The sequence below is a fragment of the Ipomoea triloba genome, chromosome 4 (assembly GCF_003576645.1).
Source record: "Ipomoea triloba cultivar NCNSP0323 chromosome 4, ASM357664v1".
In the NCBI taxonomy this organism is placed as follows: domain Eukaryota; kingdom Viridiplantae; phylum Streptophyta; class Magnoliopsida; order Solanales; family Convolvulaceae; genus Ipomoea; species Ipomoea triloba.
In genome coordinates, this window is record NC_044919.1 from 33,768,828 (window position 1) to 33,790,186 (window position 21,359).

The 21,359-nt window shown below is 33.6% G+C and overlaps 3 protein-coding genes across 6 annotated transcripts; all 3 read left to right on the forward strand.

The window, feature by feature from the left end:
- Nucleotides 1-231: 231 nt before the first annotated feature.
- Nucleotides 232-5,568, forward strand: LOC116016929 (protein NUCLEAR FUSION DEFECTIVE 4). Of its 3 annotated transcripts, none has more exons than XM_031257392.1 (2): nt 232-325; nt 3,578-5,568. In XM_031257392.1, the coding sequence occupies exon 2, from the start codon at nt 3,588-3,590 to the stop codon at nt 5,331-5,333; it is 1,746 nt and encodes a 581-aa protein (XP_031113252.1). In that variant the 5' UTR covers nt 232-325; nt 3,578-3,587; the 3' UTR covers nt 5,334-5,568. The 3 variants fall into 3 exon arrangements, with proteins under 3 accessions (XP_031113252.1, XP_031113251.1, XP_031113250.1); XM_031257391.1 differs by lacking the exon at nt 232-325 and adding an exon at nt 1,755-2,064; XM_031257390.1 differs by lacking the exon at nt 232-325 and adding an exon at nt 3,015-3,088.
- Nucleotides 5,569-8,310: 2,742 nt separating this feature from the next.
- LOC116015582 lies at nt 8,311-13,495 on the forward strand. 2 transcript variants are annotated; one of them, XM_031255687.1, is made up of 13 exons: nt 8,311-8,531; nt 9,690-9,849; nt 9,948-10,010; nt 10,122-10,227; nt 10,355-10,459; nt 10,525-10,601; nt 10,705-10,834; nt 10,978-11,050; nt 11,261-11,452; nt 11,580-11,700; nt 12,022-12,246; nt 12,318-12,364; nt 13,302-13,495. In XM_031255687.1, exons 1-13 carry the CDS (start codon nt 8,464-8,466, stop codon nt 13,321-13,323), a joined length of 1,389 nt encoding a protein of 462 aa, XP_031111547.1. In that variant the 5' UTR covers nt 8,311-8,463; the 3' UTR covers nt 13,324-13,495. The 2 variants fall into 2 exon arrangements, 1 of the variants encoding a protein (XP_031111547.1); XR_004097660.1 differs by lacking the exon at nt 12,318-12,364 and having other exon boundaries at nt 12,022-12,317.
- On the forward strand, nt 13,158-15,260 carry LOC116015583 (SHUGOSHIN 1-like). Its single transcript, XM_031255688.1, has 9 exons — nt 13,158-13,494; nt 13,611-13,648; nt 13,740-13,848; nt 13,947-13,970; nt 14,089-14,157; nt 14,260-14,298; nt 14,390-14,480; nt 14,571-14,628; nt 14,810-15,260. The coding sequence occupies exons 1-9, from the start codon at nt 13,324-13,326 to the stop codon at nt 15,087-15,089; spliced, it is 879 nt and encodes a 292-aa protein (XP_031111548.1). The 5' UTR covers nt 13,158-13,323; the 3' UTR covers nt 15,090-15,260.
- Nucleotides 15,261-21,359: the final 6,099 nt, after the last annotated feature.

The following is a 21,359-nucleotide window of genomic DNA, read 5'->3' on the forward strand; positions in this document are numbered from 1 at the left end:
CTCATGGGTCATCGCCACTTCTCCTGTTCTCCAGGCCAGTTGCTGAGTATTCATTCCAAGTCGTCGTGTGTTTGTCACATATGATTGAGAACACTGGAGAATTAACCAAGCAGCCCTTCCCACACTGAAACTAACCGTTGTTTATCGACAAAATCAAGAATAAGATTAAGATTGCAAGAAACACGGAGCCCTGAATCGTGGAGGCTACAAAGTACTAGTTGTTTCATGGGTCTGGACTGTGTTCTATCTTACTATTTCAGCAGCATTATTGCTCTTCATTAGACAATCCGTCACTGAAAACCACCAAAACCTCAATCTCTCCGAAGTAAGCACCATTACATTTTGTTTTATTTTAGTTTGTGCATTTCATTCTAATTTTCTTGGAATTCTTGGGTCATTACTTTATCCCATCCCACTTTTTTCAACTGCTAACGACAGTAATCAGTTAATTGCATCATCCTCTTTTGCCCTTCTCACCTTTTTTTTTTTTTTTTTTTTTTTTTTTTNATATCATTTGATCATCTTACTTTACCAAAATTTAGTTTTAAATTTTAAACAAAAAATCAATCAATATTTTCATATCCCACAAGTGAAAATATTTTTTTGAGTACTACTGACTCTATTACAATGTAGTATCTGTTCATAGCTACTTTCTCAACCTTCTGAAGCAAAACGAGTCAACAATTGCCTCCATTGAGGCTCAAACCCACTCCCATCATCCACCACAAGTTAAAATATTGATATATCATATTTGTTAAAATTTTCAATTAATATTGTTTTTGAAATTCTTTGGAATGAAAAAAAAACTATTATAACTGCAATTATGGATAATAGTTTGTTCGTTAGAAGTCATTATCATGTAAGCAAAAAAATATTGCATTAAATTGATATCTATTATAGTTATTTACGTAAAAGGAAAAAAATCATCACTACATTAAATTAATATCTATTTTAGTCATTTACGTACAAAGAAAAAACATTACATTAATTTGATAGCCATTATTTAACTTTTTAACATATGTTAAGATCGAGAATTGAGTAATTTCCAATAAATAAATAAAGGAGTAAACCAGAAAACTAAATATAAGAGGTACAATGGAGGAAACACAAAGTATAATCTACCAATACAATTTATACTACCAACACATTTTGTATTCCAATTAATGCTTAATGAAATTAGATATTATATATATATTAGATTTTAACATATGTTAAGAGAATTGAATAATATCCACACAAAAATAGAGGTAAATTTGAAAAATAAATATAAGAAGTACAACACACAAAAGTATAATCTATCAATGCAATATATATACTCTTATAACACATTTTATATTCCGGGTAAGATTGAATATTATTATATTTGTCGTATTAGATTAGATTAGATAATGTTTGATTAGATAAAGAAAATCTACCAATGCAATATATATCTTATCCAAATATAACATTTTGTCACAAATTATTACAAAGAATATTTCGTAATGTAAAATCATAACACAGGAACTAATAATTTATATATTGGTAACAAATAATTTTAAAATGATTTTTTTAATCCTTAAATTATTATATTTTTTTATCACTAATTATATTATTATTTTTTGCTGCCATTCAATTGTTAGAATTGAATGATAAAATTATTATTATTTTAATAATTTAAGGACGAAAATGATATAGTTTCACAAACTACAATGTGATAATTTTAGGATGAGAACGTCAACGAGTCATTTAATAAGCCTATCCTCATGGGTCATCGCCACTTCTCCTGTTCTCCAGGCCAGTTGCTGAGTATTCATTCCAAGTCGTCGTGTGTTTGTCACATATGATTGAGAACACTGGAGAATTAACCAAGCAGCCCTTCCCACACTGAAACTAACCGTTGTTTATCGACAAAATCAAGAATAAGATTAAGATTGCAAGAAACACGGAGCCCTGAATCGTGGAGGCTACAAAGTACTAGTTGTTTCATGGGTCTGGACTGTGTTCTATCTTACTATTTCAGCAGCATTATTGCTCTTCATTAGACAATCCGTCACTGAAAACCACCAAAACCTCAATCTCTCCGAAGTAAGCACCATTACATTTTGTTTTATTTTAGTTTGTGCATTTCATTCTAATTTTCTTGGAATTCTTGGGTCATTACTTTATCCCATCCCACTTTTTTCAACTGCTAACGACAGTAATCAGTTAATTGCATCATCCTCTTTTGCCCTTCTCACCTTTTTTTTTTTTTTTTTTTTTTTTTTTCTGAAAATGGAGAGGGCAGAAAGTGGGAATAGTTTGATAAGACAAATTGTCTCCCTTCGTTCCTAAACAAGAATTGTTGAAGAATCTTTGAAAACAGTGTCATATGATGTGTCGGATGGTCATAGGTTTAGTTAGAGGTGCAATTATGCCCAGTTTTCTTGGCATTTTTTTTTGAAAACTCTTGGCATTTGTTTTGAATATGCTTATGTTTATGGATAGATATGGCTGTGTTGCTTGTTCTTGATGTGTTAAAAACCAATCATAAGATTCTCATGAGAAGAAGGTAGGCAAGAAATGCTATTCCTGTGTCCAATAAACTGCCCAGAATAAAGGGTTGATCTGAGGAGGATTAGTATGAACAATGTAATGAGTATTTAGTCCAATAATTTTGCTACTTTTATGTATTATTTCTTTATTCATAAAATTTATTCCTCAATTGAATACTACATCTGGGGCATGTGAACTGCTTTGGAGTTGTATACGCCTTGATTGTGGGCTTGTGGGGTATTCCAATTACCAGACAAAGCAGCTAGGATACACTTTTTTATTTTGCAAGTCTTTGTTCTAATATATCACGGGCATACTTTTCTAAAGTGGCTTGTTGTTTTTGTCAACCCGTCTTATCGAAGTGTTCTTTTTCTCTAGTGTTTGAATTCTGATATTCCCACTTATTATATGTCCACTTGGCTATTAAAATAGTAAAAAAAAAAAATTACTATTCTGGGGATTTGCCTTGGCCAGATCATTACACCCCCAGATATTGTGTTTTCGATCATTGAGGAATCACTGATATGAATGGTTTAAGCTATTTGGGATGTTTTGGAACACTCAGGATCCCAGATTTGTAAGAAACAGAGGCGATTCTTTGTATATATGACAACCTTTCATATATGTAGTATGTTATCAGTCATTTTAGTATTCTGTATATGGAAAAACATCTTTTTGGATAAAGCTTGATTATTTCTGCTTCACTCATTTTAAAGTGGGAAATGACTCACAGCAATTTACCGATTTGGTTAAGTTGTTATTGCATCATAAATTATTGATGATTATGAGATTATCTGCTTCTGCATATTTTACTGCTATTAAGGATTAGAAAGACAGATTCCCGTGAACTCTTATGTGAAAAGGGTGTTGAATTATTGGACCGCTTTTCCCGTATTGCATTATCTTTGCTGGTGCTGTCTTAGTTATATATAGCAGTTGGGCTGTGCCCCTTTTGTCAATTTCCTAACCACCCACTTAGAATTATAGATTTATAGTCATACCGATTAGGCAGAGTATCAATATATAGTCTTTCTGAATCTTGAATTTGCATTGTGACTAATTTCAGGGCGAAAGTAATGGGAGCAACGGCGGTGGATGGTGGTAGCAGAAGCAGCGAGCCCCTCCGGTTCTTTCTCCATTTCGTTCGAGGACGATGGTTCTCTCTATTTGCCTCGTTCTTGATCATGGCTGGGGCGGGAGCCACGTATCTGTTTGGAGTGTATTCCAAGGAGATAAAATCGTCTCTCGGGTATGACCAAACCACGCTTAACCTCCTAGGATTTTTCAAGGATCTCGGGGCCAATGTTGGAGTGTTGTCGGGCCTTCTTGCTGAGGTCTCGCCAACGTGGTTTGTTTTGCTAGTTGGTGCAGGCCTGAACTTTGCGGGCTACTTTGTTATATGGCTGTCAGTAACGGGAAAGATTGCCAAGCCGGCGGTCTGGCAAATGTGTTTGTACATTTGCATTGGTGCGAATTCTCAGAACTTCGCTAACACGGGTGCTCTAGTCACGTCTGTTCGAAACTTCCCCGAGTCCCGGGGGGCTATGATCGGCCTCCTGAAAGGCTTCACCGGGCTAAGTGGTGCCATCATGACTCAGCTCTACTTGGCTGTCTATGGGAATGATTCCAAGTCACTTATCCTGCTCATCGGTTGGCTCCCAGCCGCGTTATCAGTGGTTTTTGTGTACACAATTCGAGAAATGAAGGTGATTAGGGATAAGAGTGAGCTCAAAATGTTCTACATTTGCTTGATTTCAACCATCGTCCTCGCCTTGTTTCTAATGGTCATTACAATCTTCCAAAAAGTGGCTTCGTTTTCTGCAGCAGGCTATGATGCTAGCGCTGCTGTTTCGTGTTTGCTACTTTTTGTCCCTCTGGTGTTCTTCGTTAAACACGAATTAGCCCTCTGGCAGAAGAGGAAAACGGCCAACGAGGAGAATCCGACTACTAAGATAACTGTCCAAACGCCCCCGCCTCCAACATCAGAGGGAAATGAGGCAAACCGAAAAGATCCCAAAGTCTCTTGGTTAGCCAATATTTTCTTCCACAAACCGAAAAGAGGAGAAGACTATACTATCCTGCAGGCTCTTCTGAGCACTGATATGCTGATTCTCTTCGTAGCCACGTTCTGCGGGATGGGATCGAGCCTAACAGCAGTGGACAACATGGGACAGATCGGTGAATCGCTAGGATACCCCACGAAGACGATCAAAACCTTCGTGTCCCTCCTCAGTATATGGAACTTCTTTGGCAGGATTTTCTCGGGATTCTTCTCAGAGTCACTCCTCGTCAAGTACAAGTTCCCGAGGCCCCTGATGATGACACTAGTCCTCCTCTTATCCTGCATCGGCCTCCTCCTCATCGCCTTCCCAACCCCCGACTCCCTCTACATTGCCTCCATCGTCATCGGCTTCTCCTTTGGCGCCCAGCTCCCGCTCCTCTTCACCATCATCTCCGAGCTCTTCGGGCTCAAATACTACTCCACGCTGTTCAACTGCGGGCAGCTGGCTAGCCCCATCGGGACATACGTGCTCAACGTGATGATCACCGGGCATTTATACGACAAGGAGGCTCGCAATGATCTCGCCAAGAGAGGGCTAACCAGGGCAGATGTGAAGGAGCTTACATGCATCGGCCCCCATTGTTATCGTCTCGCTTTCATCATTCTGGCCTGTGTAACGTTCTTTGGGGCAATTTCGTCCCTGATTCTTGTAGCGAGGACTCGGGAGTTTTACCGAGGGGATATATACAAGAAGTTTAGGGAGCAGGCGGAGCAGGAAGTAGAAATGCCGGTGACAACCAGCGATGCTAGTAAGAGGTAGAAAAGAAAACCAGGAAACAGATATAGCAGAAGTACACAAAATAAACCAAAGTATAGTTGTGTATTAAGGTTCGATTTTCTGAACCACTCTTATCCTTCCTGAATCCTGCAGATTGCTCCTGAATCATAGGAGAATTAAGCAATATATTTTAAAGCTATATTCCTGTCTATGATCATCTTGGATTTTCATTTCTCTTTGGGAGCTTTAACTAACATGTTGAGTTTTACTTGGAAAATCCCTTGTTGCATAGCTGTTAATTGTGTCTTCAGGACTAAGCAGAGCAGCCTAGCAAGTGAGTGGAGTCTGATTCTCGCTCTTAAATTGATACAAATTTGATTTTTGTAAGCATTTTCTTAGTCGTCATGCAGAATCAAGTTTAGCACAGCAATTTTTTCACTTTCGAGATAAAGTGAAACAGGAAAAACTAACATCTTGGACACTATCTGTCAAAGCCAAAGAAATGTATTCATCATTACACACAGCACTGAAACCTACCGTGCAATTTAATAATTTTCACCAAAATCGAATCTTTAGTGTAAATCTTTGGCCCCTTTTTGGTTCTCCACAAGTCCATATCCTCCTTGAATTGTTAAATTCTACCATTTATCCATACAAAAATTAAAGAAATGTTAAACAATAACCAATTTTAACTCGCGTCGAATTTGAAAATAAATAAGAAAAAAAAAATTAAAGTAGCGCGTGCCATATTAATCTTAAAAATGCACCTAGGACTCTAGGAGCCAACCTAACGTTAAAAAAAATTGTTAAAAAAAAAAGGTTAAAATTTTTTTTTTCTTAAATTGACATCAGCAAGCTACCCCTACTGGTTGTTTTTGGCTTAACTAATTAACTATGGGTCGTACTGTTTCTTACTTTGATCTCTTACTTTTAGGGGGGCATGGTTGAAAAAATCGCTAGGCGCTCCTTGGGCGCTTGGGGAGCGCCTAGGACGCCTAGTCGGGGATTAATCGGCGCCTACGCGCCAGCGTATTTTTTATTTTTAAAAAACTTGTTTAAGTATTTTCAATTTTTTAAAGACTAATAATTATAAATTATATAATATTTTAATAGTTAATACTAAAATATTAAATATTTACCTAAAAAATATCTAGAGTTTGTATAGTATAGGGTTATTTCGCTCAAAATGATGTTGTTTTGAGTGAAATAACCCATTTAAAAAAAGAAGAACAATAGTTAATTGCCCGACTAAGCGGTCTAGTTGGTGCCTATGAGGTCTAGTCGGCGCCTAGGCGGTGCTTAGGCGGCCTAAGCGAAGTTTATGCGGCCTAGGCGGTCACCTAGCCGGCCAGCCGCCTAGACCACCATTTAGGGTGATACGCTAGGCGGTCGACTGGAGCCTAGCGCCTAGGCGGGGATTAATCGGTGCGTAGGCGGGATTTTTGCAACAATGCTTTTAGACATTAAAGATATTATGTGTCAACTTATGCAAGTGTACATTTCTTTTGTTAAAGATTATGTGAATAGGATTGTCCATGGATTTGTTAAGGAATCGCTTTCTATGTTAGATCATGCGAAGTGATTTTTTACTCATCCTTTCTTCCTTTGAAATGATCTAAGTTTGGATATGAATTAATGAAGTTTTTGTTCAAAAATATTTTTTTACCCCTTTTATTGGGCTTGAAACATTGGATTCAACTTTATACGGTTAAGACAATAAATCAAAAATTGTGCTAGCATTCATATTGGAGAAATTCTAATAACTATACCATAGACTTGAATTCACCCTGCAGTGTAGACTTAACACAATTTACATATTGAATGTTCAGAATTTAAATTGTAAATATTTAAAAGAGCAAATTGTCATTTTGGTCCACTGACTATAGGGGTCCTATTAATTCTAGTCCACGACTTTCAAAAGTGTTAATTGTATACCATGACTTTTCAATTTGTATCAATTTTGGACACTCCGGTGAAATTTCCGGCCAAATGTCGCCGGATTCTCTTAATCCCTCTGATCTGGCTTAATTCAAGGGGCAAAAATGTACTTTCCACTATCCAAAATAACCTAACCCAAACCATTAATCCCAAACCCGGTTTTTCTTGACCACTTCATCATCCTCACTTCATTCAGGAATTATCTCTGCTGCTACGCTCAGTTACTCCCCCAAATCGAGTCGTTTCTCCCGGAGGTTCACTGCCTCTGCCGCCACCACTTCCACCCCTCAAAGTGAAGATTCTGATGTTTTGACCAAGATTCCTCCCGATAATCGGATTCCGGCTACTATTATCACCGGCTTCCTAGGTTCTGGGAAGGTATTCTGTTGCTATTATTGGTGTCACTGCAAAGTTATTTTCTCAAAAACCTAATTGGATAGATGCTTTTATTATGTGTTTTGAGTAAAAGGGGAAATGAAATGCCCTTTTTGGTGGACTGGGGGGAATTTTTATTACAAGTTCTCTAGGCCTAATGAACACAGGAGTTCAATTGAAGTTAATAGATAGGAAGCTGGATGAATGCTATTGTAGGTTCCTTTGATATGTCGAAATTTTATTTAAGTGCCTATTTGAACCTTAAAGGAGCAGTATGGATTTTCTGCTTCACGAAGTGAGGATGATGAAGTGGTCAAGAAAAATCGGGTCTGGGATTAATGGTTTAGGTTAGGTTATTTTGGATAGTGGAAAGTACATTTTTGCCCCTTGAATTAAGCCAGATCAGAGGGATTAAGAGAATCCGGCGACATTTGGCCAGAAATTTCACCGGAGTGTCCAAAATTGATACAAATTTAAAAGTCATGGTATGCAATTAACACTTTTGAAAGTCGTTGACTAAAATTAATAAGACCCCTATAGTCAGTGGACCAAAATGACAATTTGCTCTATTTAAAATGTAAATTGTGTATTTTGAATTCGGATCCACTACAATTGGACTTAGTCTACAAAATAAATTGCCGGGAAGTTCAATCGATAAAATCAGAACGTAACGAAAGATTTCCCGGGCAAACGCGAACGAAAAAGCACAGCCAACTTTCTCATTTTGCCGCTTCTTCTCACTCTGATTCTTTTTAACTCAGACTTCTCTCTCTCTCTCTCTCTCTCTCATATACATACACTCAAACACAAAGTGAAGAGCTTTCTGTTAATCTGTTGTTACTAGGAGAAATACACGAAGATGACAACGGACACTGATGAACCGTTGGACTTCGAGTACGAAGACCCCCCAGCCATTTCAAATAAAAAGTAAAACCTTGAAATTTTCTCTATTTCTCGTATTTTTCCCCAATTTTAACGCATAATATAGAAATTATGAATTGCTTATCTAGGGTTATTTATTATTGTACTCTCCATAACTAATCTTCTTAAAGGTTTTACTGACTACTTACCCCTAATTATTTAATCATCGCTTAGTTTTGTAGTACAATGAAGCCGCGTAGAGGATTTATGTGTTTCTGCTCTCACTTCAATCGCTGAAACATCTATACCGATTAGCATTAGCTTCTCCTACGCCTATGTTATCGCTTTAGAATGTGCTCTGTATGCTTATGGGACAAAACAATCAGTTTTAAAGGAAAAGAATTCAAGGGCATAGTTGAATCCAAGCTCACTCTATGATTAGAGTAGTAGGTATCAATGTGCCAAAGTGATAACTTGAATTTCTATTACTTAATCATTTCATTGGTTCCCATCACTGGGAAAAAGGAAGAATATGCTTATATCTCATTTGCCCATACCACATATTCTCATTAACTTATTTTTCATGCCGATGATATCTTTGAGTGCCCTGACATCCTCTCCCATACCACAGTACTCTGAAATTATCAAGCTCTTCTGATATTGAGAATTGGTGCCTGAAGAATTACATTTTATTAGTTCCCGACTCCTCTCAGAAAGTTGTCTTTTGTCTTCACTCTATACCAGCTATTAATCTATTGTAAACTCTCATAATTCAATAATTTAAAACGAAAGTGGATGGATTAATTGCCTTCTTTTTATTTATTTTCTTGGATATTGGCATTTAGCTATCTTGAGAACTAAAGAACTGATGTGAACTATTACCATTTTTAAGTTACACTAACTGTTCACTTACCTTCTAAAGTTAATAAGAAATTTGCCTAGTACATGTTATAAAAGTTCATAATATAAAGTGACTTTGTGCAATTTGGACGTTTATCTGCAGACATGAATGCTTGTGTGATTCAAAGAACAAACTTTATCCACACCTGGCATTTCTTAGTGTTATAATACATTAGCTCTTATGCCACTGTTCTTCATTCATGTAACTCTCTCAAGTAACTACACATGAGAAACATATGGGTTTTAATATGTGCAAAAATAATGAGTATTTCTTATCAAGTGACTGCCTTCAAATGATCATTTTTGTTTCTTTAAAATTTTCAGGAAAAAGGTTATAGGTTTAGATGACCTGTTAAATGACTTCCACAAGGAGAATAAGAAGGTTACTAAACGTTCAAAGGTCCAAAAGGCCTATGATTCCGATGATGACATTGATGCCAGAGAAGCTACATTTCATAACTGTGTTAATGAGTTCCAAGCAAAGGCAAACATCTTTCACCCCCACAAGTGTTTTTTAACCTGATGTTATTATCATATAACATCTTACACACATTAATACTGATTATTCTCCTTATTTTATAGATGAATCAAATAAAGGCCGATGATGAAATGCCTTTGTGGGGTCTTCAAGTTTTTGGATATCAGGTTTAATAACTTATGAGCAATAGTTTGACACTGATTCTGTAAATCATTTTACCATTCATTTCTGTCAGGTTTGATGGATGCTAATATATCTGTCTTTCATATAACTTGTAGAAAACTTTGCCAAAACTGGATTTTCCTGAGCTAAAGAGGTGCAGGTTTCTGCAATCTTTCCTGAAAAACGAGCTTAATTCATTGGTAGAACTCAAAACAGATGAAGGTATAATTTTTTGCTTTTGTTTTAGTTGTGGTTATTCTTTGATTTTCATACATTTCTAGCACAATCTTGTTTTCATAAATTTTAAGAATCAGTTGAATATGACAGTTGTTCATTTATGATGTTTTAGGACAGAGTTTCCTTCAGGGGTTGCTCAAAGATGGATGGCTTTTGAAATTAATCAGCTCTCATGGTCAACTTGAAAGATCCATTGCAAAATGGAGTTTTAATATGTGTAAGTACAGCTTTATTCTGATTTTATGGAATGACAAATTATCACTATATATCTTTCCATGGCAGTGCTATATTCACCACAACAACAGTTAGGAGCTGCCGCATGCAGCTTTTGGTGTCGCATTCTCTTGTCTAAAACTGAGGTTGTTCAATCTCTGAACTATAGACACTTGTTTAAAAATTTTATTGTCAGATATATTTTTGGTGATTCCATGGTTGCCTTATCTCTAGCATTTTCTTAATCAGATTGACCTACAACACTTTGAAATTGAATGGTTACCAGACTATTCAGAACTAATAAGAGCCCTTGATGTATATGGCTTTCTATTGGATGCACCTTCAAAGTCATCATCATCCATGGAACTTGACCATTTAGGTAAGTGACTACATTTTCAATTTATCTCACTTCTAAGTGATCTGGTGTTCAATAGAAATATCTAGATACTCCAATTCTTTCAAAATAAAATCATGTATATTGTATTCTTAAATGGTTTGTCATAAATTGTTTGTCCTCCACAGATTCTGATTCTTCTGGTCCACCACAAAATATAAGGTCTTGGATAAAGTTTGTTTCTGTTATTTGCAAAGTAAGGTATGTAATGAAAAATTTAAGCACTTGCTGCTATATTTGTATTTCTGGCAGTCTGAACAATTTTATTGATCTGAACTGGTTCAATTTAAATTTGAATATTATTTTTTACTCGTATTTGTTAAGGTATTTAATGAAAAATTCAAGTATTGATCAAACTGTTAAAATTTTAAGGTTGAATTAGCATGTGATATTCAGTTTTTGTTAATGCAGGAACATATGTTCAGTCTTCTCAACTGAAGAGGTAGAAGACCTGATAGTAGTGATGATCTGTATGTTTATGGATCGGCAACTTCTAGGCCTCTCCCTAATCTTGGATGAGTGTCTTCACTCGCTTATTAGCTTTTTTAGTGACAGTGAATTTGATGTCAGCTGTGTCAAAATAGCTAAGTCCCTTGCCTGCAGGTTTGCTTTTTGTGTAGTTTTGAGTTTTCTACTCCATACATTTTATCTAATCAAAGAAGATTCCTTTTCCTCCTTTTGGCCTTTTCCTTTCCTTTCCTTTTTCCATTACATCTTTGCTTAATTGCAGACTGGCTACTGATATCTCTTGCTTGAGAGCTGTGGATAGCATTTCAGTGCTTGATGCTCGTAGTAAGCGTTTAAAAAGTGCAGTAGCCTTTGAGTTTCTTGTAGCATGTTTTGATAGTAAGGTACTTAGTTTTATCTTGCTAGTTTTTTTTTTATTGCTAATTGTCATTTTATTATTTAGTCTTTTGTCATCACGTTCAGTAAACTTTATTTAAAAAAAAAAAAAGAATTGTCATAAGAATAAGGTGTAACAGTGAAGCATGAAGTAGAAATTTAGTGATTTCATTTATTTATTTTTTTCTCGATTCCTCCTATGAGAAACTGTCATCTCAACTGGGCCAAAACATTATTAAGCTTTTGTGAGTTATAGATTGCATGATGGCATTGCTTTCTTGTACGGTGATAACAAATTCTGATTGCACATTTATGCAACTTCCTTGTAGGTATCTGATGCAGAAGGGATCTTAAAGTCTATAATTGCTATTAATCTGAGAGATGAGAGCTTTGATCTTCAGAAAATGTATATATACCTGATATTGGTAGAAAACTGGCTTTTCTGTGACCCAATGCTAAAAGACAATCCCGAACTAATTGAGATGTGGGCAGTATGTCTGCGGAACTGCACCTGCCAAATCAGCAGCACAGATTTGAGGTCTTATGCTTTAAAGGTAGATCGCTAAGGCTCCCTTTTCTTGAATTTTTGGATTGGCTGATGACACGGGGTGCTTCAATTTTGCAGGTGAGGAATAAGGCTTCATATCTTTCTCAGGGCAATGCCAAAAAATGGTAACCCTGCTGTCCAAGTACCAGATGGTTGGGTACTTGGGTTATTCACAGATTTCTCCTTTTTGTTTTGCAATTTCCGGAATGGAAATGGAAATTCAGTGCAGAAATTTGTATTCGGCTTTTGAGTTTTGATGGAAAATCAATATTATGTAGAATCAACCTCACAAGGCTCAATATGATTTTTGATGTATATGGTCCGAAACACTGATTTTCAAATCATATCTATGTTAAAAAAATATTAGCCTGTATCAGAATGAATCTTATAATCTCAAGTTTAAAGTTGCCTTGACTCTTGTGTAGGACAAAATGTTATATTATCAACTCTCAAGAGTACTAATTGATGAGTAAATTTATAAAAATATTAAATTTTTTAGTAAAAATATTACTCAAATGGTATGAGATAGCTTTATACTTAACTAATTGATATGCAATTGTGTGTAATGAGGAACAAATAAGCATTAGTACCTTTGATACATTAATCAGTCAATAATATATGTTTTTGTTATCTGTTTGTATTACTTTTTTTCTGAAACACGCGTTTGTATTAATTTAATTAATTGAACAAAAGAGATAGAAAGAAAAAGGGAAGTAGGTGGTAGAATAATTTATTTCCAAAAAAAAAAAAAAAGAAAGGTGGTAGAATAATTTTGGAAAAGCCAAATGGTAAGAGTTAGGCCTAAACGGCTATGGAATTTGAAAATCAGGCTGGGATACTGGGCTGATTTGCTTCGGATAGCCGTTGGACATCCGAACCTAATGACCATCTCTTTAGCCTCTCTTCTATTCCTCTTTTGGCATCTGGCATTTACATTTCCCCCCCTTTTGACTTTTGCTGCCTTTAATTTCATCTTCTATCTTCTTCGCCGCTCCCCCACCCAAACCCTTATGGGGTTAGAAAGCTGATTCTTTTGTAGATTAACCCATTTACGGCATTTAGGTTTCTTGAATCTGGGAATTGAATGCCATTTAGCAGAATGAAAGGGAACAAAATGGCAAAACGGTCGTCTTTTGGAAGCATTGTGAGGAAGAGGCTCTCAGACGTCACAAACTCTCTGCCGCAACCCAAATCCCCTATCCATCTCCAAAATGATGCTTCTTCGGCTAAGGACTACATCGATTATCTTGTAAAGGTACTACCTTTCTACTCTATTTTCTTCACTTCAACACCAATTGTAATGATTGAATGAAAAAAAATACTTCTTTTTCTAGTCTGTTGATTCTTTCTTGTTCTGGGTGCTTGAAATAGGAAAACATGGCATTGGTGAAACTCATTCAAGACAAAAAGTAAGCTTCTATGTTCATTTCTCTTTAAAAAATTCGTATTTTTTCTTTCAATTTTTTATTTTTAAACCAAATTCTTGAACTTCATTTACAGAAAGATAATAGAATTGAGCGCAAATGAACTTAAGAAACTGAGGGTTAATCTTCAGAAAATGCAGCTGCAGAACTGGCATCTTGCTCAATCAAACAGTCATATGCTGGCGGTTGGTTTTTGCACACTTGTCAACTCATTCTGAGATTATGTCTTAAATAAAATAACCACAATCTTGTTGATGATTTGTATGAAATGTTTTTCTTGCAGGAGCTCAACTTGAATAAAGAAAAGGTAAGCTTTTTTGAAATGGGAATAAATTAAACAACTTTAGTTTTGATTATCTAGGCAGCCTGGCCTGGCCTTTTGTTGTGTGCTCTTGTTCCTTTCTAATTTCTGTTGCTCAACTCAGTTAAAGTCTCTTCAACATGAGATTGCTTGCAAGGAAGCTCTTTCCAAAGCAAAGAGTCTGGAAGTAAAGGTAAAGCTTTAGCTTGAATTCAATACTGTCTAGGGTTTCTGTTATGCTTTTCACTACAAATGCTTACTTGGCTAATCACTGATATGTAATGTGTTATTGCAGGAACAAGAAAGTATCAGTGGTACTATGAATGAGGGGAAGGTATGTCGGCTCTCGAAAGACTAGTTCATTTGTGTTCTGTCATTGTGCAAAACTATTCACATTTGCCACTTCACCATTGTCTTTTATCTAGGATGGGGAAGCTGCAGAAGGGAATTCCCTACCAAATGCAGAGAGCAAACCGAGTAAAAGCAACAGGCCGCTTCGTGCCAGAAGATGTCGATGTAAACGCTATATTTCTTGCTGACTACATTGATTCTAGTTACATATATATTGTCTCTAAATTCTGAACCTTAAAGGCATGACCTTTTCAGCTATGAGCCATTCAACTGCCTCACCAGAAGCTGCAAAAGAAAAAGCTGCTGAAAAACGGTTAGTTCAATTGCTATGCATTGATGAGGATTCTTCAGTTTTTCCTAATCTTTTGATTTCTCTCAACAGAGTTCATACAGTGATCATATTATATCTCTAGTCCTTGCATATATTAGTAGTACTCGAAAAAAAAATTGTGTTTATTGCATTTCTTATGTACAATTGGAGTAAATAAATTCAGGCGCCGTTTAAGGAGGCAGTCAGCTAGTTATAGAATGCAGCAGGAGCAGCAGGAACCAGTTGAGGACTTGTTTGAGTTGGAAGATATTACAAAGCAAATCGTCGATGATCCAAATGCTCCTTTGCATTCTTGTTCTGCCAATGCAGAAAAGGATGGTTCTGGAGTTGTAGGTCAAGCATCAAACAGAACTTCTATTGGAAGGCCATTGAGGAAAGCAGCTGAGAAGGTTCAGTCCTACAAAGAAATTCCCATTAATATCAAAATGAGAAGAGCAGATTAAGATCTTCTCTGTTTTAGCATACTGGTTTGTGTTAGTAGTTTTTAGTGCATGCTGCTTTCTGCTGTATAATCTTCTTCCTCCTCTTTGTAGAATCACATTCTTGTGAACTCTCAGAAGAACAGCTATTTTTTATTTTTTTTTTTTGTGAAAGAAGAGATGTTTTTGTTTTCACTTGCTCAGGGAAATAAAAACTTGTTATAACAGCATCAGTAGCGCATTCTGTACATACAGTTAACAGTTTCTGTATCTACAGTTAATTAACAGTTTATGTATATATAAACAAATAACTTGATAATAGTTACACATAATATAATAGTTACAAGTACATAAATTGTCAACTACAGATACAAAATGTCTCAACTATAGATACAAAATCTAAATGTTATTTTTGAACCAGAGTCTATAATGTAAATTAGACCCTGGTCCATGGTATAATTTGCCAGAATACATACCCCAGGCTGAAGTTTATATATTCATTTTGTTATTGAAAAACTTTGGTTTCAAAAAATTTTCCATTATTTCAGTCCATAATTCTAGATCAAGCCCAAGTGTATAATTTGTAAGGTCATAGATTGGGCTTCTGAAAGTATGGACTTCACTGCCCTTTTGATAAGCAACTTTCAACTTCTCAGGTCTTACACTAGAGAAAACTTTTCAACTCTAGCTAGGGGAAACTGGAAAGAGATAGGCTGTTTTTATTATTATTATTATTATTATAAATTTATAGAATAAATTTATTTTTAAATAAAAGATAAATCGAGTTTCATTTAACTTAATTAGATGTCTTGAGTTTATACCTTGAAAATATAAGTTCATTAAAAGTCATGATGTAATACTTTACACTCTTGAAATCGGAATACTCGCAATATTAGCTCTTGAGAGACTCCATCACGAATTGGACTTTATACTACACATTATGCATGAACTATGACAATTGTTACTCTATTTACAAAATATCACAACACTTCTAATTTATAATAGTCCATATTTTTACTTAATTTGTCATTGTAAATGTAAAATTTTTCATCATTTTATAAGATGGGAACATTTAATTTACTAAATAATTTTAAAAGTAAAAAAGTAACTAATATGCTTATAAATGTGAAAATTTTGTTGCCAATATACACTTAGAAGTCTTTATATATATAATGGATCAAATGGGGATAGATTTTCGTGCCGCATTATTTCTGTAAAATTAAGAATCAATGCAACATGATTCTACTATTTCTTTTACTTTGTAAAATCAAGATAAGGAAATAAAAACATATTTAAGCTCAAAAACATTTTTTTTGGGAGATAATGAAGAAAATGCGTGATCACTGCTTAAAAGTATGCAATGAATTTGACTAAAAATATATTAACAAAAATTAAACATATGACTTTTTAATATAAAAATTATGTTTCACTTACTCGATCACAACCCTCAAAACACTTTTGCTTCATTAGAATGATAGCTCATAATTGTACATTATATATTGATGATCCCACACATTGTCACAACACTCAATGAAGCTCATTGCACTTGGCTCTAAAGGAATCAACTATATCTAGTTCTTATATGCTGCAACTAAAACAATCACAAAAAGACAATTATATCAACACAACAAATAAATTAATAAATATAGGGCCCTATAATTCTCGTCCAATTATATAACTATATTTATTATTTTTTTAAAAAAAAAATCGTCCTCCACAGCTCCAATCCGTGCCGGATTTTATTTTTTTTTTTAAATATAAAAGATACAAAATGTATTAAGCAAATCTAAGCCACATTACACCAGCAAGATTTGTAAAATGAATGGTTCTCAGTTTAGCCAAAAGCTCAGAGAGCATATGAAATCCAAGAGATACCCACATAATTGCTAATAATCTAATCAAGTCAAGTGTACAATTATTAGCTTTTTTACTCTTTCTTTCGTGACATATTTTGATTAATTAAAAATAATTATTTTATTATAAAAAAATGAATTATTTTAATTTATTATTTTTTACAAAATTAAAATATATAATAAGAATTTCATTCTTAGCAAATACACATATAATTTTTACCTATTTTAAAGACAATATATACAACAGGTTGGGAATCCTCCACCGCCTGATTTGACATGAGAAGAGATGATATAAAACAAGTGATAATAGATGATTAGTGTTGAGTAAATTAAAAGTGAAAAGGGGTAGGCACTCAATTGCACCTAATGGTGGCTGTGCAACTAAATTAAAGCGTGTACATTTTGTCTAACTGCATCCTTATCAATGGAGTTTTTTCACGGTAACAGATGAGTTTTTGTAAGTGTGATTAAGAAAGAGAAAGTGGAAAGAGAAGAAAAAAAAAACAAAACAAAAATAGTTTTAAAAAATAAAAAAAATTACTTTTAATATATAATAAAAAATTTATCCATGCATCGCACGGGTAATTGAACAATTATTTCCTCTAACTCAAGCAATGAAAACATTAGAAAACATAATCGATCCAATAAATTTCATCAATTGCGCTATATTATATTCGATGTTATAATTTATATAATTTTATATCGATCCAAATAGTCTTCAAATATTATAATAAATCTATTCTGTGCAACACCCGTGCGAAAATACTAGTATTAATAACAATATATGAAACATAATTAAGTTGATAAACTAATTCAAATAAGGAAGATGAATGCTTGCTACTAGATTCAAACCCTCACCAAATTTTTACTAAAAACACACCTTATCCAACTCTGCTAACTGATCATTTGTTTACTCTTATCTGTTTTATATATTTATATCTAAGTATGTACTATACATACATATATATATATATATATACAAGGACTATATGGGGGGTGGGGTGGGGTGAGTGGGGGCAGCTGCCCCCATGCTGGATCCGCCCGTGCATGCGTTCACATAAAAGTGTAGACAAAAAACTTATGAAATGAAGTAAAAATTGAGATTATAAAATTGAAGTCCACCAATTTTATTTTTTTTCATAATAAAATTAATTTTACGACAATTCACATGGATCGATGTGAATGTGAATATCCTTGTCGTATTCCAAATAAAAATATGTTGAAGGGTGAGGAGCTATAGAGCAGGCTATGGAATGAAACCCTATTTGGGAAAACCAACCTTTCATCTCATCTCCTATATATGTAGTGACTGAGTGAGCACTGAGCAGCCCTAACAAGTCACAAGTCACACCATCTCTCATCACATGCACAACACTAGATATGGGGGCATTGTTAATAGTGCCGGCCGGGTGACTACATAGAAAAAATTAAAATAAAAATGAAAATTACATTTACTTTCATTTTTTATTGTCATACTTAAATTTTTTTTTATGTATACACTTCTTTAAAAAAAAATTAATGTGATAAAAAATCAATTAAAAGTGGGAAAATAAAAATTGAAAATAGATGTATGATACAACCCTGAGGTTTTATGGGTTGCTCTTCTTCGAGTCAAGAGCTAAACTCTAATGGCTGCACTTCGAGTGGCAGCCCAACTCCAAATGACTATGCTTCGAGTGATAGTCTAACTCCAGAAAGGGAATGTCACCAGACATAATCCATTAATTATATTCTTCAGTTCCCTTTTGTCAGATACATAACTAGCTATTTACACAGGATCATAGAAACTATCCACTACCCCTGTACCCCACTACTTGTATAACTACCTATTAAATGGTTATCCCACTATACAATAATAATAATAATAATAATAATAACTACAGCAACACCATGGGTGTATCAATGTATGAATTAAATCCTTAAAATAACAGAACACAAAAGGTTCCATCAATCCCTCTGCAATCACAGCTTAGACAACCAAAACCGCGTTCTGTCACTTCACCCATCATTTCCACTTACTACTAACTCCTCCTTTTCACATCTCCCCATATCCCTCTCTCTATTCATTCTTTAATATATCTAATTTTTTTATACCAAATTCAATAATTTAAATAAAGTATGTGTTTTATTTTAATTAAAATTTTAATTTATTTATTTATGTTTATATATTATATGTTAAACTTGTAATGTGCCATAAAATTATCTTTAACCTAAAGCATAATAAAATTTATATTTTAAAAAACTTTTATAGAGTCAGTCAGTACTCAATACAATAATATATTATAGTATCAATATTACTAATATTAATTTTTAATAATACCCAATACTCATTTATTTTTTAAGAAATATCCTTAAATATTTTTACTTTGTAGCAATTATTTTTTGTTTTGTTTTGTTTTTTTTTACTTTTTACCAAGTAGGGCTCTGCTACTTGCCTACTTGGGATTCCTATTTGGGAACTGACCTGACAACAGACAACTGACTAATGACTATGATACGGGCTTCGGGCCGTTGTGATTGGGCCCCATTCTCTTCTTCCAATGGATTTTTCTCCCTCCTTTTCTGTAGGCCCCACAAACGACACCAAGGCCCCACACGCTTAATCACTCTACTCTACTCTAATCTGGTTTAGGGAGTTGCTTACTAGGGGAGGCCTTTCAACAATATTCTAGTTACAAATATTATATTATTATTTCTTTCAAAAAATATTATATTATTACTTTTTTTTTTTGAAAACATATTATATTATTACTATTTACAATAAAATTCTTAAATATTTAAATTAATGTTGTTGGAAAAGGATTTACAATGTTATACATGTTTACTTACAACTTACTAATCTAATAAATTCATAAGTAAATAAAGTTCTCTTATTTTTTTAATTCCCTATTTTTATCACTTATCCGTTCTTGGTAATTTATTGGACGATATTTGTAAATAATAATACAGTTGTATTATTATCTTGAGACATTTAATAATTAAGATTGAACTTGATATTTTATGTAAAAATAATATATTATGAAATTATGAGATTTAATTTTCTCTTTTCATGTAATTAACTTCACAAGCAATGTATGATGCTTCCCAACCATACATTTTTTTAAGCTAAATGACAATATAATGTAGCTTTCGTACATAGATGAATTAAACTTAAACTGCAAGATAAGCATATGAAATGAGTTGCTAATGGTGGGGTTTTGCTACTCATGTTAACTTGTTAAGTATCAATATCTGTCTGTACAATAAACTAATAAAGGTAATTACTGTAATCTGTAAGATACTAATGCTGGTTAAAGCAACTATCTAATTACTATTTATACTTTAATAAAATATATATAAAAAAATTATACTACATTGTAAAGGATCATGAATATTTAAAAAAAAACAATTTTTTAATTAAAAAAATTAAATTATATACTACTAACATTATAAGGATAAAAATTATATACCTAAAATTATATACCATATAAATAAATTTTTATGTGATACCACATAAATAATTAGAACATTTTTCCTTAATTATACAAAAACATATATTATTAATAAGTAATTTCACACTCTTATCATTGTCATGTAGTATAGCCACATCAACATATATTTAACAATCTATTTAAAAGCATAGTAATTTTATTTAATTATTATATTTTTTATTATTACAGGAACTAACGTCCATACAAATAGTGTTTTCTTCCATTATTATATTATACTCCGTATTAATTTTGAAATCACTGTATTATTAAGAACATTGTTAAGTCATTGTAGAACTTTCCAATAACAACTTATAATATATTATGTTGCTCTCTTGGGTCTTGATATTACAATTTAACTTTATATTTGACTCCTTCAACTTTTTATGGTCCTAATATTCTTTTTTTTTTTTTTTTTAAAGATAGGAAAAAGTTAGTGGTGTGCCAATATATTTAAAACATAAATATAAACACGTAAATATTTTTTCGATTAAATTTGTCACATATGATTTTTTTTTTGTATAATTTACCTCTTCTATGTGGTTTACATGCTATTATGTCAGAACATGATTATCTTGTGCATACAGTAGTAGTTGCAAGTTTCTTTGTAACCCAACAAAAATAAAATGTTGGCCCTTAATTTTATAAATTTCAAGTTGACAACAGCTATATTTCTAATATCTTAAGGTTATCCTGATTTTTGCATTTCACTCACTTTCAAGATGATATGAAATGCATTTTAGATTTTTTTTTTATATTTCATTTTATTGGCCCATGTGGCTTGCAAACTTGTAAGCCTATAAGTTATAGGCTATAACCTTTTGATTTTTATTTTTTAATTAATTATTTATTATTTTATTATTACTTTAGTACTCTGTATTATATTTATAATATAATATGAAATTGACATTATTTTTAAAAGTGAGAGAGTATTGCATGAATAAGAATAATTGAAGGTAGAATTTAAAAATTTT

What these genes read in the sequence shown, in the direction of transcription:
- LOC116016929 (XM_031257390.1), top strand. Translation starts at nt 3,036, where the DNA reads ATGAATGGTTTAAGCTATTTGGGATGTTTTGGAACACTCAGGATCCCA. An exon ending in ACACTCAGGATCCCAGATTT is followed by an intron (nt 3,089 to 3,577) that starts GTAAGAAACAGA and finishes GACTAATTTCAG; the next exon opens with GGCGAAAGTAATGGGAGCAA.
- LOC116015582 (XM_031255687.1), top strand. Translation starts at nt 8,464, where the DNA reads ATGACAACGGACACTGATGAACCGTTGGACTTCGAGTACGAAGACCCC. An exon ending in TTCTCTTGTCTAAAACTGAG is followed by an intron (nt 10,602 to 10,704) that starts GTTGTTCAATCT and finishes TTTCTTAATCAG; the next exon opens with ATTGACCTACAACACTTTGA. An exon ending in TCTGTTATTTGCAAAGTAAG is followed by an intron (nt 11,051 to 11,260) that starts GTATGTAATGAA and finishes TTGTTAATGCAG; the next exon opens with GAACATATGTTCAGTCTTCT.
- LOC116015583 (XM_031255688.1), top strand. Translation starts at nt 13,324, where the DNA reads ATGCCATTTAGCAGAATGAAAGGGAACAAAATGGCAAAACGGTCGTCT. An exon ending in AAACTCATTCAAGACAAAAA is followed by an intron (nt 13,649 to 13,739) that starts GTAAGCTTCTAT and finishes CTTCATTTACAG; the next exon opens with AAAGATAATAGAATTGAGCG. An exon ending in CAAAGAGTCTGGAAGTAAAG is followed by an intron (nt 14,158 to 14,259) that starts GTAAAGCTTTAG and finishes GTGTTATTGCAG; the next exon opens with GAACAAGAAAGTATCAGTGG.